This window comes from Bos indicus x Bos taurus, chromosome 9 (genome assembly GCF_003369695.1).
Source record: "Bos indicus x Bos taurus breed Angus x Brahman F1 hybrid chromosome 9, Bos_hybrid_MaternalHap_v2.0, whole genome shotgun sequence".
NCBI classification, from domain to species: domain Eukaryota; kingdom Metazoa; phylum Chordata; class Mammalia; order Artiodactyla; family Bovidae; genus Bos; species Bos indicus x Bos taurus.
In genome coordinates, this window is record NC_040084.1 from 83,129,915 (window position 1) to 83,146,978 (window position 17,064).

Below are 17,064 nucleotides of genomic sequence, written 5' to 3' on the forward strand. Positions count from 1 at the left end.
TCACCGACTCGATGGACTTGAGTTTGAGTGAACTTGAGTTGAGTGAGAGTCGGACACGACTGAGCGACTGAAATGAACTGAACTGAACTGAAGGGTCTCAATGAGGAAGATTATCTGGATTAACCTGGTGGGCCCTGAATGCAATCACAAGTGTCAATGTAAATGAGAGGCAGAGGGAAGACACAGACAGAAGAAAGAGGTAAAAGGACATGATCATGGAGGCAGAGCTTGGAGAGACGCAGCCATAAGCCAAGGAATGTCAGAGCCCCAGAAGCTGGGAGAGACAAGGAAGGGACATCCCCAAAGAGCTTCCCGAGGGGGTGCAGCCCCACCACCATCTTGATTCTACTCCAGTGAGACAGATTTCAAACTTCTGGCTTCCAGGCCTGGAAAGAACCTGTTTCTATCATTTTAAGCCTCTGAATTTGTGATCAGACTGGTAAATTAAACAATGTGATTTTATTTTCTCACTGTTTTGGAGACTAGAACTTCAAGATAAACATGTCAGCGAGGCTGACTTCTTCTGAGGCCTTTCTCTTTAGCTTACAGATACGTCTCCCCCGTGTCTTCCCTCGCTTTCCTTCTGTGCAAGCTTGTGTCTGTGTCCCAATCCCTCTTCTTTTAAGGATGCTGAGCATATCGAATTATGACCAACACATATGACCTCAGTTCAGTTCAGTTTCAGTTCAGTCGCTCAGTCATGTCTATTTGCGACATTATACCGAAATTACCTCTCTAAGGATCCTGTCTGCAAATACGGTCACATTCTGAGATACTGGGGGTTAGGACTCTCAACATACGAATTTTGATGCGGACACAATTCTGAGCATAAAATCAAGTAACATCATTATCTTTATTTCTATTTTTCAGGAAATGTTAAAGTCCAGAACTTTGTTTAATATCACACAGCTGAGGAATTCAGGAGCTTGGATTTCTTGCTCTGAATCCATTACTCAGTCCTTAAAAACAACAACAAAAGTAAAGATTCAAAGGGAGATAATGTAGTTGTCTTAGGAGAGTCTTGTTTTTACATCTCACCGCTCTAGTGTCTGGTTCAGTAAGTTCAGTCTGAAGCTGAAGAAGAACATATAGCCTAGATATATATATATATAATATATATATATATATATAACAAATATTACTATAAATATATAAGTATATATAATATATATAATTATATATATATTTAAGTCTACTATAAAACAATTACCCTTACAGCTGATTTCTTGAAATATCACTTTGGAAACAAACAGGGATCTACAAAGAATTATCAAAGTTATCTTTAGGAGAAAGTTAGAAATCTTGCATCATAATAGTTTGTTTTCATTCATCTTCAATAATAATGCCTCTGATGTGTGTTTCATGAGACACCATCCTTTTTCTTAACAAAAAATTTGATCAAGTTCTAAAAATGTTGTTTGTTAACGGGGAAGAATTTCCAAACATAACATCATTCATCGAACAAATATTGTTTGAAGATGTTCTGCCAAATATTTTTATAAATATTGGGAATAAAGTACAAAAAACACCCCACAGAAAAATCCTGAATGAAACCTACAGTTTAGTGGAATAAAGCAAACAATTCCATCCCACAGATTAAGTCCAGGGTACATATCAGCTGTGCCTTAAAGTGACTGTATCCACAGCCCGTAGAACACAACCTCATGAGAGCGGTTTCCAAACTCATGATCCACAGAAATCATGAGAGCTATAAGTTAATTATAATTTTTAAAGTCATTAAATCTTAAAGTGAATTTGTTATTCACCATTAGACAACTAACATGTTGCTTGCAACACTAATTCAGTTTAAGTATCTGCTTAGTACCTACTTTGCAAAGTGAGTGCTGTGCTCATTTGTGTCCGACTCTGTGACCTCATGGCCTGTAGCCTGCCAGGCTCCTCTGCCCACGGAATTCTCCAGGCAAGAATACTGGAGTGGATTGCCATTCCCTTCTCCAGGGGTTCTTCCCAACCCAGGGATCGAACCCTCATCACCTATGTCTCCTGCATTGAGGACAGATACTTTTATTGCTGAACCATCAGGTAATAGCTTTGTGTTTTAAATTATTTGCATGATTATTTTATGCTAAGCATTATGGAGCAGCTAGAAATATATATTTTCCTCCAGGCAGTGTTTGGAAAGCAGTTTGTTAATATTAGTTGTCATCTGATATTTCTGAGATGCTACTGAGATCACTAAATGATCAGGCTTTTTCAAAAGAATGTGAATTCCTACCCAGAGAACCGAATTTACTATGCTGCTTGTTGAAAAGAGGTCTTCTCGGTAATAATAGCACCTGAAAGGTGCTTGAAATGTCCCAACAGATATTAAAAAAGAATATTTATTTGTTCCCCTCACTTTATTTTTTACAGGTTAATTCTAACTTTCAATCAATCAAACTAACATTGACTTTAGTATATTTTTATGTAGACAATAAATGTATCTGTTCCCTGTTTTCCGAGTCATTAACTGACTTGGAGGAAGTTTAACAATGCATGGTATGTGTCCTTGGTTGACCATAAAATGACTGGACTTCTGCAGAGGGCCGTGGTTCCACCTGTTAAAGTGGTAGCCTCTACCACTGAGGAGAGAATGGGGCATATTGCCCTTTCAGTCCAGGATATCTATACAAGGAGGAACCTTCCTCCCCACTTTTATGTATTTCAAATAAATCCGTATTAATAAAGCTGGAAATCCTTTGTAAAAACAACAACAACAAAAACATCTTGGAATTGCCACCTGAATCAAATCTTTGGAAGCGGGGATGATTTCATTGATTTCTGCATAAAACAATGTTGCAGGTCAAAACATAATCTACTGTAGTGTGTGTTATTTAGCTGCTGATCTTAAGAGAAAGCTTTATACAAATTACTACAGCACAGCTAATTTGCAAGTATGTTTGAAGATCCAATGCCATCCTTTTTCTTTTTACTGGGCTTTGAAGGCACTTGTATTATGGCTTTTTGACACAACTAGACTAACGTTCACTCAGGGTTTCTCCAGGGAAACATGCATTTAAATGGTAAATGTATTTGCCCTGAGGCATGTGACAGATCCTTGTGTTACTTCTTACACTGTATTTAAAGTTGGTTCCGCAGACACTTTGAAGTGGTACTTGTTTCATTCAATGGTGATGTGTTGATCCTTTTAAGTGGATGGCAGACAAATGCAGCTTTTCTTCTATTTCAATTTATCATATAACATCATAGAACACTGAAAAGTTGCCACATCATAATTCTGACCAACCTATAATTAAAAAGGAGACACACCATTGAGGCGTTTCTGTAGGCATGGAACACACTGAGCAGCAGTTCTCGGAGTGAGACCGTTGGCCATGTGAGTGCTGTGCTAAGTTGCTTCAGTCGTGTCCAACTCTTTTGCTACTCCATGGACTGTAGCCCACCAGGCTCCTCTGTCCATGGGATTCACCAGGCAAGAATACTGGAGTGGGTTGCCATGCCCTCCTCCAAATGGATCTTCCCAACCCAGAGATCGAACCCAGTTCTCCCACACTGTAGGTGGATTCTTTACTGTCTGAGCTACCAGGGAAGCTAGGGCCATGCGAGTACCTGGAGGAGAAGCATCACAGACAGAGGGAACAGCCATTTCAAAGGCCCCGAGAAAGCACACTTGGCATGTTCCAGGTACAGAAAGCACTCTGAGGATGAAACAGACTCACAGGGTGTGTGGGAGACGAGAACAGGGAGGCGGCGGGGACAGATCGGATGGGGCCTGCCAGCCTTCATGATGATTAGGCTTCCTTCTGAGTGACTTGAATAACCAAGAGAATTTTGCATGGAGCTGGGACATTATCTGTCATTTATCTTCAAAGGATCACATTGGTGGCAATGTTGGGAAAAGTTTCTAAGAACCTGTCAATAACTTAGTTAAGAGCAAGTACGGTGGGGCTGGTGGCAGCTTTGGAGGTGTTGAAAAGTGGTTGGAGTCCAGATGTAGGATGAAGGTGGACTGATGGATTAGATGTGAAGGATGAGAGCAGAGAAAGGGATTAGGATGACTCTGAGATTTTTGGCTTGAGTAAGGGAAAGATGGAGTGCCATTTACTGAGATACAGAAAATAGCCAGTAGCTTTATTTTATATCATTAGTTAACAAAAGTTCCCATTAACAACTTCGTGTAGTTTTTTTGAAAGTTTGGGGAAAACACTTTCCTTCTGTAAGTTTGTATTCCTTTGCATGCTCAGTCACTCAGTTGGGTCCGACGTTTTTGTGATGCTGGGGCTGTAGCTTGCCAGGCTCCTTTGTCCATGGGATTTTCCAGGCAAGAATACTGGAGTGGGTTGTCATTTCCTGCTCTGGTGGATCTTCCTGACCCGGGGGTCAAACCCTGGTCTCCTGCATCTCTTACATTGGCAGGCAGAGTTTTTATCACTGAGCCACTTGGGAACATTTGTAGCCAATAATTTGGACTTGAACTCTGGGGAAGGTTCCTGGTAAAGCCTTGCATTCTACTTATAAGAGAGGCTAGTTTGTCCACGGTTTCCTGTAGAATAATTGGAAGAGTGGGTGAGGATGTTAGCTTTAGTGGCTCAGTGATGCTCATAAAAGGAAGGAGAGAGGGAGGAAAGAAGGAAAGCAGGAAGGAAGGAGGGAAGGAAGGGAGAAGGAAAGGAGGAAGGAAAGAAAGGAAGCATTTAACCCTAGAGACATCAGGTATATGTATGATCTTCTTGAGGTAGGTGAAGACTTTTTAGTGGGAAAACTAACATCACAGTGATAGTACATTGATATGACATATTTAAATGTGTGAGCAGATGTCATCCATACTATAGTTTCAGAACATAGTAAATTCACATTTAAATCTCTTGAAGTACAATGTATCAGAACTTACATGATTATATCCTTTTTTCTTAGATGACTTATTGACAGGCTAGAAGGACAATGAAGGTGATTTCTTCTATGCCAAGTTGGTGCCCATAATGATAAAGACATCGAGTGTATTTTCAAATTCTCTGCCAGTGGACAGCAAATCTTTTACTACACAGCAAAGTAGATTATACAATTACATTTCAATTGCTCTCAAATGTTTCCATTTATAAGTGTCCAAAGGTGTCCAAGGGCAGTCTTTTACTATAATACAAATATAAATTTTTTTCCTGTGGCTCCCTGTTGGCATTTCAGCATCAGATTTTAGAGCAAACTATGACAATCTTCCAAATAAACTTGGCAAAGAATATGGTCACTTACATACACAATATTCTGAATATTTCAAACCACCTGAGCTTATACTAGTGAAGTAAAAGTCCAATATATGGAATTTCCCTTTTAATATATGGTCTATGTTATTACCATAGAAAATGATAAGTCTTTCTAGACTTGCCAGTGGTTCTAAATTTTGCACCCCCAGGAGATACTTGGTTATGTCTGGAAACATTTTTGGTTGTCATCATTTTGGGGGTGGGGTGGGCTAATAGCATCTAGTGAGTAGAGACTAGGGATATGACTAAACAGCTTATTGTGCACAGGAGAGACAGCCCAGGAAAGAATCATTCAGTCCAAAACGTCAGTAATGCTGAGGTTGAGAATCCCTGGCTTATGCCGTTGCTCATAGCTCATTCCATAGCTCACAACACAATTGCAGTCCTTTAGCTGAGCCTTACATTTCTATTGTTCAGCTCAACATTTGGCACTATGTCTGCCAAGTGCCATTGGCACTATGTCGCATTTCTTAGATGGGAAGAACACACTACTTTGAGGTTACATGGTTTATAGTCACTAGCTGAGTTGAAAGACCATTTGATTTTTCATTAGAAACTGGCAAGTGTACCAGATTAGGGCTTTACCAAGAAAATCATGGGGCTTCCCAGGTTCAGTGGTAAAGAATCTGCCTGCAATACAGGAGACAAGATGTGAGTTTGATTCTTGGGTTGGGAGGATCCCCTGGAGAAGGAAATGGCAACCCACTCCGGTATTCTTGCCTGGGAAATCCCATGGACAGGGGAGCCTGACGGACTATATTCCATGGGGTTACAAAAAGAGTAGGACATGATGTAGGGACTAAAACAACGACATAAGACTATCATGAGGGTTAAAGAGATTTTGCAAGATAATAGCCACCTTTATTTCACTTCTAAGAACTTTATCTATGCCTTTGTTAGCCATTCTAGTCCCAAGGCTATCTCTTTACTTGAGTGTCAAGTACAGCTAACAATTTGAGATGCTACACGCACACATACACACACACACACGATTTTAACTGTGGCTGCCAGATATCAATGAGATTCACAGGCCCCTGGTACAATATTCTTGACGATGTGTGCCTGATATTTTGAAGACCATCTGTCTCATTTTAATCGAGAATACACTCTGCCAAAGGTTTTGCATGCCAAATGACTTTTTAAAAAATCTTGTGCTGTGTTAAAAAATGTTTTAAAATATTTTTATTGAGGTAAAATTCACACACCATAAAACCCAGCCATTTAAAGTGTACTATTCAATTTTTACACACTCACAGAATTGTGCAACTATCACTGCAATCTAAGTTTAAAGCTTAGAATCTTCATCCTCCCATAAAGAAACCTCATAACTAGTAGCAATCTCTCCACATAGCCCAGCACCCTCAGACCTAGGCAACCAGTAATGAATTTTTTAACTCTATATTTGGGCTATTCTAGACAATGGCACCTCACTCCAGTACCCTTGCCTGGAAAATCCCATGAAGGAGGAGCCTGGAAGGCTGCAGTCCTTGGGGTCGCTGAGGGTTGGACACGACTGAGCGACTTCACTTTCACTTTTCACTTTCATGCATTGGAGAAGGAAATGGCAACCCACTCCAGTGTTCTTGCCTGGAGAATCCCAGGGACGGGGGAGCCTGGTGGGCTGCCATCTATGGGGTCACACAGAGTCGGACACGACTGAAGTAACTTAGCAGCAGCAGACATTTCATATAAATAGAAGCACATAGTATTTTACTACTGGTTTCTTTCACTCAGAATGTTTTCAAGATTCATCCTTTAATAGTATGTATCAGGGATTTTTTTCTTGAGTCTAAATAATGTTCCATTGTATATTTACAATATTTTGTTTATCTATTTGTCATTCGATAGGTATTTGTATTGTTTCTACTTCTGTATTGTAAATGATGCTGACATGAACAAGTTTTAGGGTGGGACCATGATTCGACATGACTTGTGTTCTTATAAAGAGAGACACCAAGGGTATATGAGTGGGTTTCCCAGTTGGCTCAATGGTAAAGAATCTGCCTACAAATTCAGGAGCTGTGGGAGATGCGGGTTCAATCTCTGGGTGGGGAAGATCCCCTGGAGAAGGAAATAAAAACCCACTCCAGTATTTTTGCCTGGAGAATCCCATGGACAGAGGAACCTGGTGGGCTACAATCTTTGGGGTTGCAAAGAGGCGGACATGACTGAATGACATGCACACACACAGGGTGTATGTACACAGAGGAGAGACCGTGGGAGGATACCCTGATCTTCCAACTTCTAGCCTCCAGAACGGTGAGAAATAAATGTATGTGTTTTAAGGCAACCAGTCTGTGGTATTTTGTTATGGAAGCCCTAGATGACTAATATGCTTAGGAGTGGAATTGCTGGGTCATGTGGTAACTCTATGTTTAACAATGTGCAGAACTGCCAAATTATCCACAAGCAGGTCTTCATATGCATGTGTTTTGTTTTAGTAAACACACAGGAGTGGCAGAGCTGAAAGTATTATGTTTAACTTTTTAAGAAATGGACAAACGGTTTTCCAAAGAGACTGTGCCACTTCACATTCCCACCAGCAGTGTGTCCAAGTTCCAACTTTCCATTTCTGTGCCCAAACTTGTCATTGTGTTTTGATTATAGTCATCCCAGTGGGTGTGAAATGGTACTTCATTATGTGTTTCTTTTTTTTCCCCACAGGGTTTATTTATTTGTGTGAGTCTTTTTTCCCCCCATATGATTTATTTATTTATTTTTTGAGCCCTTTTAGGTTCATAGCAACGTTGAGCAGAAAGTACAGTGTTCCCAGGAAACTCCCATCCATGTCTACCCCACCTCAACTCTCCCACTTATCAATATCACATGTCAGAGTGGTAACCTTGCAATTTATTACAATTGATGAAACCTATTTTGTCACATCATTATCACCCAGGGTCCATAGTTTATATTCGGTTTCACTCTTGGTGGTGTAGACGATGTAAAATAACACGCATCCACTGTGGTAGTTGTCCTATGGAATTGTTTCACCGCTCTCAAAGTCCTCTGTGCTCTGCTTACTCATTCCTCTCCCCTCCCCCAACCTCTTCATTAGGGTTTTGATGGTTTTTATATTTTCCTAGTGACTAATGTCATTCATCATCTTTCCATGTGCTTATGGCCACTTTTCTCAGAGGGGAGATACAGGTCAAGTTGTACAAACTGTCAGTTATAAGTATGTACAGTATGATGGCTGTAGTTCCGTGTCTCTACATCTGCCTGTGTTCACAGGTGGGTTCCTTACCCCTAGCATCAGCTGGGAAGCCCCGTTAGTGATATAATATTGTGCCAATATGAAATATACATATTTTTAAAAGTAATTTTATAGAACTTTTAGATTTATTAAGGTTTTGGTATCTTCATTTTGAAATAAAACATGTCTATTAAAAATCCCTTTGCCTATTTAAAAATTGGATTGTCTTATTACTGAATATCAGTGCTTTTTTATTTTTTTAATATCAGTGCTTTTTAAAGGTCCAGTTTGCCTCTAACTGAAAAGGAAAATAACCCATTATTTCATCTAGTATGAGAGAAACACTATAGTGTGTTATCCTGAATGGTGGTCTTCTGAGCAGGTTTCACTGTTCCTTCATGTCTGGGATCCACTGACTGTCAAAGTAGTTGACTTGTGATTTCAGGGCAGAGGCACCACTTTTCTTGGCAGCTGGACTCATAGGAGTCCAGAAGAAACAAATAGCTTTCGGCAATTTTCAATAAATCTTATGTAATAGTGTAACAGTTTCTGATATCCCAATCAGAGAATAGAATCAAACAGCACATCTTACTATTAAATACGAAACACACAGGAAAAGCACAGCTAGAGGAAAAGCGTGAAATGATTTTAATGTTCATCAGCTTGTTCTCTTTATCAGACAGGATGTTTGCCGACTTTGGTAACCCACACAACTCTCCTCTAGGGTGAAGAGTGTTTATCAGTTATTGCAACCAATTACATTCCGCAACTGTTAACTGTACCATTGGAAAAACCCTGGTGTTGGGAAAGACTGAGGGCAGGAGGAGGGGGCAACAGAAGATGAGATGGTTGGATGGCATCATCGACTCAATGGACATGAGTTTGGGCAAACTCTGGGAGATAGGGACGGACAGGGAGGCCTGTCGTGCTACAGTCCATGGGGCTACAGAGAGTTAGACATGGCTGAGCAACTAAAAAACAACAGCAAAAGTTTACTGCACACCCAACAACAAACATTTAATGCCTTTTCTACTGAATTCATTGAGTTGCTTGATGTTTTTAGAAAGAAATAGATGCATTCTATGTTTACTCACTTTTTAGAAAAGGAAATAGCAGCCTCCCTTTTTTGGTATTTATTATTCATTTGGCTAAAGAGATTCTGGAACTTAGCACTGAATATTTTGGCAGAAAGAAAATCTAAAATGGAAAATGCCATGGTGATTTAACTACCGGATTTAAAAGAGCCTTAAAGTTCACTTGTACTTAAAAACTTTCAGAATTTCACTAACTCCTTTTGAGAACTCATGTTGTGTTCAGAATTTCCTTTCTCCATGGAGAATCAATGTCGTAACGGATGCTTCAGGCCTCTTCTCTGACTTCAGTAAACCAGCTCCTCCCTGCCGGTGTCTTATAAGGATGAAATTCTTCACCGCAACTATTTTACCTTTTAACATGAGTAGCTCTCATGTTCACTTACATAGGTGACATGTGACTGCCATGTAAATGGATGGGAATAAAGGTGTTGGTCTGCATATTAAATAAGAGGAAACTTAATTCATCTTTTATAAAAAACCCTCCACTCTGAATGAGTTCCAATATCTTCTTTCCACACCTTAATGGACCTCCTTGCCGATCCCTGGAATGTGTACATGGCAGTCCACTTATTGAGCCAACGATACTCATGAACTACCCTTTCTTTGGGGTGCAATCTTTATTCTTTAAATGTTTAAGTCACAGTTAAACAGTTTTGAGTATATATATATTTTAGAAACATTACAATGGTATTCAAAAGTGGTAGCATAAACCATATCACCCATTTGTTTCTCCAAGGATAGTCTGGATCAAGAGTTCAACCAGAGAAACAAAACCTATTGGAGATACATATTCAAGGATTTATTAGAAGGCACTGGCTGATGTGATTGTGGAGGCTGGCTAGGTAAGTCTGAAGTCCAGAGGGAAGGCCATCAGGAAGGACATGAGGCATGAGCTGAAGTTGCTGTCCATGGGTAGAATTTCTCCTGGGAAGTCTCATGTCTGCTTGGAAGGACTCTCAACTGATTAAATTAAGCCTTCCCAGCTCATCTAGAATAATTTACTTTAAAGCCAGCTGATTATGGACACTACCTATCTACGAAAACATTTCATAGCCACACAGTATCTGATCAGTTGAGACTGCAACCTGGACAAAATGACTCATAAATATGACCATCACAGGTGAAAATAATTTCTGTGGTTGTGGGGCAGTCACAGAATATCACTTGTTTACATTCATGTGGACACAACTTTCAAAAGCTGTTACATGCAACCTCAATCATTTCTTTTTTTTTTTTTTTTTTAACAAAGTATAAGATATAAAATTAAATGGAACTCTTTGTTTTATAGTCTACTAGACTTGCAAACACTGCTGCCTCTGTGTGGACAGACTTCTTCCTACAATAGGCCTTTGCCCATGATCAACAAAATTGTGTATACAGCAACTTACAATGTGGCCAGAAAAATTTGCCCATTTCCTGCCTTGCTCCTGCTGAGGAGACACTGGAGTTAATTTAAAAATAGGCTATTATAGTTTTCAAAATTTTTGGTCTCAGGATCTGTAGGTGCATCAAAACTATTGAGGACTCTGAAGAGCTTTTGTTTATATGGGTTATACTTGTCAGTTTGCTTTGCTTTGCTTGCCTGCTCAGTCATGTCTGACTCTGCGACTCCATGGACTGTAGCCCACCAGGCTTCTCTGTTCATGGGATTATCCTGGGAAGAATCCTGGAGTGGGTTCCTCCTCCAGGGGATCTTCCTAACCCAGGCATAGAATCCTAGTCTCCTATGGCTCCTGCATTGGCAGGCGGATTCCTTACTACCTGAGCCACCTGGGAAGCTGGTTTGGTCTGCTACAAAACTCCCTCCAGGAACCTGAAGACTGTACACAGGGGGACTTCCCCTCTGAAGCTCATCTGGGGAAACTCTTCCTCTTTCTAAGGAAATCTGGGGACAAATGTCTGCTCCCCAAGGCACTGGAAGGATCAGTCATCAGAACTGTGAGGCATACAAATCACAGATGTGGAAAGATCCCATGTGCTGAAAATAGGTTCTTGCTCAAAATTGTGTTTTGAATAGGCTCTATTGAGGGTTTGGAACATAAGAGCAGGTTTACTAGGAGACAAAGATACCACAGGGGTTTGGAGATTAAGCTCTTTAAGGCTGAAGGGATGGAATATTTGAATGGCAGAAAGAAAAAGTTACTGAATAATTTAGTCATCCGTACAAAGAATTGTTACACAGGTAATGGAGCTTAAATTTTATTTCTGTTTTGCAAGGAAAAACCATAAGCTGTAGTACGAAAGATTTGGTTCCAATGTAACAGTTTTAATGAACAAAATCAGTCTTGAGAGTCATTGATATTAAATAATGGAATAGGGTTCAACGGATGGTACAGGACCTTCAAAGATAAAGTATGCAGGGCTCTGAAAGGCTGACGGAAGGCAAAGGCAAGTTGGAGATGTCAGCTTTGGTCCTGGCCAACTTCTCCTGCTATTTTCTGTATATGGTAGTCTGTTAACTCAGAGGCAACACCACATACCCACGATGAGAGCCGAGTTCCCTTTGTGGTTTATCCATTACTCCTTCCTTTAAAGGAAGCCTCCCAGGTGGTTCATATTCAACCCTTATGTGTGACAGCATTTATGTGAAATTCACAACACAATGAAGGTACACAGAAATTCTTGTACATTATATAAAATGTAGAGCTGACTGATCCCACTTTGAAGAAGCATTATGGAAGATTAGATTTTCTTTACCAGAGTAGACAGGTTTAAAACATATTGCTTGTACTGTTTCATTTTAGTAGCATGTCATTTTTATATTGCTATGCCAGTAAGAAATTAAGAAATAGCATATAATTGTGGGATTTTGTTTAAATTCTAGAAAAATTGAAAGATACTTTTTATTCACTTAACAAGGCCTGAGCTCTTTTAGCACAGGTGATTTTTGCATTTCTCAAAGATTATCCTATAGTTTAATAAACATAAAAAAACTCAAGCACACCTAAATATTGGGAGAACTTGTAAAGGAGAGCACAAGACTTATAAGACATCATTTGTTTGTCTACTTAACAGGGTAACTTGGGTTGATGATTAATCTTGCATTGTTAAATTCAAATCCTAAATATTTTGACAAATTCTGTCAAGTTTGATAACTATTTATAAAGAATTTGTAGTTGTATGTTGAATTATCATGTAAAGAGTTTTAAGTTTATTAATACAGTATAAAAGGGACCAATCCCTAACAAGCTATCTCTAAAACACGGGCCATTCTGCTGAGATCACAAAGAGAAAAGCTGAAGCTGCAATAAATATGGTAAAGGTACCCAAGTTTGAAGTAAGAGACTAAGGAATTAGGTGTATTTCACATTATAGGGCTTCATTTTATATATATAAGTCTTTTCAGTCCTAGTAAGGTTACTTGGATTCATTTAAGAGAGATGTAGGGCTTTCCTGGTGGCTCACTGGGTAAAGAATCCGCCTGCCAATGCAGGAGACTCGGGTTTGATCCTGACCTGGGAAGATCCCACATGCTGTGAAGCAACTAAGCCTGTGAACCACAAGTATCGAGCCTGTGCTCTACAGCACAGGGCGAGCCTATGTGCCGCAGCTACTGAAGCTGGAATGCCCTAGAGCCCGTGCTCCACAACAAGAGCAGCCACTGCGATAAGCTTGTGCACCGCAACCAAGAGTAGCCCCCAGCTCACCGCAGCCAGAGAAAAAGCCATGTAGCAACAAAGATCCAGCACAACCAGAAATAAATAAATTTAAAAAAAAGAGAGACATACAGTCCCAGTAACACTTCAGCTCACTAAGGACTTGAATTACCTTATTATTTTCTCTTTATGGTTCATTAATAAAGTACTCATTTAAGAACAACTATTTTTAAGTACGGTGATATTTCAGAAAATATAAAAAGACAGGAGGGAAAAAAAAGCCCTTTGTTTGCAGCCAAGATGTGGAGACTAGATTGGAATTTATTTTGAACAATTATTTGGGAGAACCGTCACAACTATAAGAAACGCTGGACTGGATGAAGCACAAGCTAGAATCAAGATTGCCGGGAGAAATATCAATAACCTCAGATATGCAGATGACACCACCCTTATGGCAGAAAGTGAAGAACTAAAGAGTCTCAAGAGGAAAGTGAAAAAGTTAGCTTAAAACTCAACATTCAGAAAACTAAGATCATGGCATTCGGTCCCATCACTTCATGGCAAATAGATGGGGAAACAGTGAGAGACTTTTTTTCTAGGCTCCAAAATCACTGCAGATGGGTGACTGCAGCCATGAAATTAAAAGATGCTGCCTCCTTGGAAGAAAGCTATGACCAATCTAGACAGCTTATTAAAAAGTAGAGACATTACTTTGCCAAAAAAGGTCCGTCTAGTCAAAGCTATGGTATTTCCAGTAGTCACATATGGATGTGAGAGTTGGACTATAAAGAAAGCTGAGTGCTGAAGAACTGATGCTTTTGAACTGTGGTGTTGGAGAAGACTCTTGAGAGTCCATTGGACAGCAAGGAGATCCAACCAGTCCATCCTAAAGGAAATCAGCCCTGAATTCATTGGAAGGACTGGTGCTGAAGCTGAAATTTCAATACTTTGGCCACCTGATGCGAAGAACTGACTCATTTGAAAAGACCCTGATGCTGGGAAAGACTGAAGGCAGGAGGAAAAGGGGATGACAGAGGATGAGATGGTTGGATGGCATCACCAACTCAATGGACATGAGTTTGAGTAAGCTCTGGGAGTTGGTGATGGACAGGGAGGCCTGGAGTGCTGCAGTCCATGGGGTTGCAAAGAGTCAGACATGACTGAGTGACTGAACTGTCAGAACTATTTTGAAGAAAGAATGTCTATAAAATATAGGGTTCTGTGGTTTAAACAATTTTGACACCTTTTGTTGAAAGACCAAAACAAACAAAAAATGAAAACCCAGCAGTATGTTCTATGGATCAGAAATTTAATAAATGCCCGAATTTCAATTTACACTAAAATATTTATTTAATTGATGACATTTTACAGAAATAAATAAGAGCAGTTTTTCTCTAATACAGATAGGTATATTTATCTATTTATATTTTTATATTTCTCTTTATACAAAATTGAAGCATTATCAAATTACTTCCCCTAAAACTGTAGCGCAAAAAAGAATACTAGGAAACAGAAAGAAATACTGAAACATGTTCATCATTAAATTAGAACCAAGGGCCTTCTGAATTGCAGCAAGGTATGATTTAGAGAAAGAACATGAGATTTGGAGCCAAGGACCTGGGCTCCACTGTTTACTTGCTATGTGTCATAGGCATATTTCTCAGTATTTCTGAATCTCACTTCTCCACTTTTAAAACAGGAATGTTATAAATTTCATCAACTTCACAGGACTGGTGGGCAAATTAAACACATAAATGTATAGGAAAGCTCTTTATAACACGTAAAGAGCTACAAAAATAATAGTTTTGTCTAATTTCATATAAAAGAATCAATGCATATCTTCCTTCAACTGAAGAATAAGCACCAGAAGTGTGTGTGTGTTTTCTTCAGTTGGATATGTCACTCTATAAACCAGAATAAGAAAATGCACCTTAACTAAGCACCAAAGCCTCTTGGACAAATGAGATCCAGGGTAAATTCCTGCTAGTTTTCTGGACAACTAAGTAGGAGTTAATGAGTCCTGAGGGTCATTTGAAACTCTGAAGGCTCAAAGAAAATAAATCAAGAACATTTGTATTACATCAAATGGCTAGGATACAACAAGCTACTCCTTATTTAACAATTTCAAAGTCCATTAATTCTTCACAGAAGAAACACTGGGTTATTATCACTTGCAATTATTTGCTTCTGTGAATATGACATTCTCTTGTTACAAAGATCAAATGCTAATCCTTGAGGGAAGTACTAGTGGAATGAAATAACAAACCCTATCATAAATTTAGATATTAGTGGCTAAAAAGTCTAGTTACACAAGAACATAGGAAAGAAAAAGAATCTAAGACATTAGTATGTAATAATGGTTAAAAAAAACACACACACAAAAAAACCCTGCCATATTGTTATAATCATAAGAACTGAAATTATAGACACTGCAATATTTACAGATCAATCTTAAAACGTAAACATTTAGTAACACAAATTAAAAGTAGAGAAAACAGATAATTTTAATTAAACATTAATACACTTAATAAAACTACGTTTACACTGATAATACTTAACATATAGAAATACTTAAAGTGTTCAGTGTTTCAATTTTTAGTAGCAAGATACAGAGAAAAGAAGTAATTGTCTAATATTAACTTACTGTTGGAGCTACATTACTCTGAAGTTACTATCTATGGAGTTACAGTCTATAACTACTCAAAGAACTGGGAGCTAATATAATTCACCATCTTTTAAAAATATTACTAATAAGATATTGGTGAATCCTGTGCTAAAGATACTGAAGGCTCTTCCAAAAATGAGATCTATGTTGGTTGAGTATACCGAGTCATATAAAACTAGAATAGTTGAGTTAGTCTCTTATTCTAACTTCTTTTTAAGACTGATCTTATCAAAAGAAAAGTACACAATACCTCTCTTAATTCTCTCAGATAGAGATATTCTTTGGAATAAAAATAAGTATTTTTTTGTGTGTGTGCACATGTGCAGTTGCTCAGTGGTATCCAACTCTTTTGTGACCACTGTGGACTATAGCCAGCCAGGCTCCTCTGTCCATGGGATTCTCCAGGCAAGAATACTGGAGTGGGTTGCCATTTCCTCCTCCAAGGGATCTTCCTCGCCCAGGGATCAAACCCATGTTTCCTGCATTGGCAGGTGGATTCTTCATCACTGTGCCACCTGGGGAGCCCAAACATTTTATTAGCAGTGTAAAATTAAAGATCTTGATAGCTATTATGGAAATAGTATATTGAAAAGGACTCAAAAACTACTGGACTGTACAACCAAAAAAGCGATAAATTCATTCAACTAAGAACAGTGTTTACTGACATCTACTGGATTGTTTTACTTATAACTTTATTCTATAAACTATGAAAAATTTAAAATACACTAAAGTCTGGACTGAATCAAGTGTACTTCATTCAAGGTCTTCGGTGTCTTTGGTAAACAGGTCTGCCAGGTCAGCCACGGTCAAGACGGAGGCCTCGGAATGCTTTGCGGAAGGGTTCGTGTGACTGCAGGATTTTTCCAAGTGAGCAAAATCAGAAAGAAACCCCAAGAAATAAATTATTATGTTTGTCTTTATATACTGTTCTGGTCTCATAATAATGTAAGACATAAAAAAATATTAATATTATATTTTTAATATAAGAGTATGTTCCTAAGTTTTTGTAATTGAGTTATAAGAAACTCCTAGAAGATGATGGGATCATTATTACAACTTGTTAAAATTAGGAAAGATTTCTATATAGCATTTTCAAACTTTGCCATAAAATGTTTTCCTCTGTAGACGTAATAAACAAAACTCCTTGCCAACTACTACTAAGGCTTTCACCTTACAACCTGCCTTCTCAGTATCCAAAGTTCATTTATCTCAAGAAAAATTCAAGCTACTATTTTTATTGAGGCAGCTTAAATATAATCACTGAATTCTGTTATATTTGGAAATACCACCAAGAAAA

At 38.8% G+C, this 17,064-nt stretch overlaps 1 protein-coding gene across 2 annotated transcripts in view; it reads right to left on the reverse strand.

Annotated features, from left to right (window-relative positions):
• Nucleotides 1-16,442: 16,442 nt before the first annotated feature.
• The window catches only part of SHPRH (SNF2 histone linker PHD RING helicase), an 89,064-nt gene continuing 88,442 nt past the window's right edge, over nucleotides 16,443-17,064 (reverse strand). For both annotated transcript variants that reach the window (XM_027551770.1, XM_027551771.1), the window contains exon 30: nucleotides 16,443-16,617. In XM_027551770.1, the coding sequence (XP_027407571.1) occupies nucleotides 16,521-16,617 (97 nt within the window). In that variant the 3' untranslated portion in view covers nucleotides 16,443-16,520. The remainder of the gene's footprint in view (nucleotides 16,618-17,064) is intronic.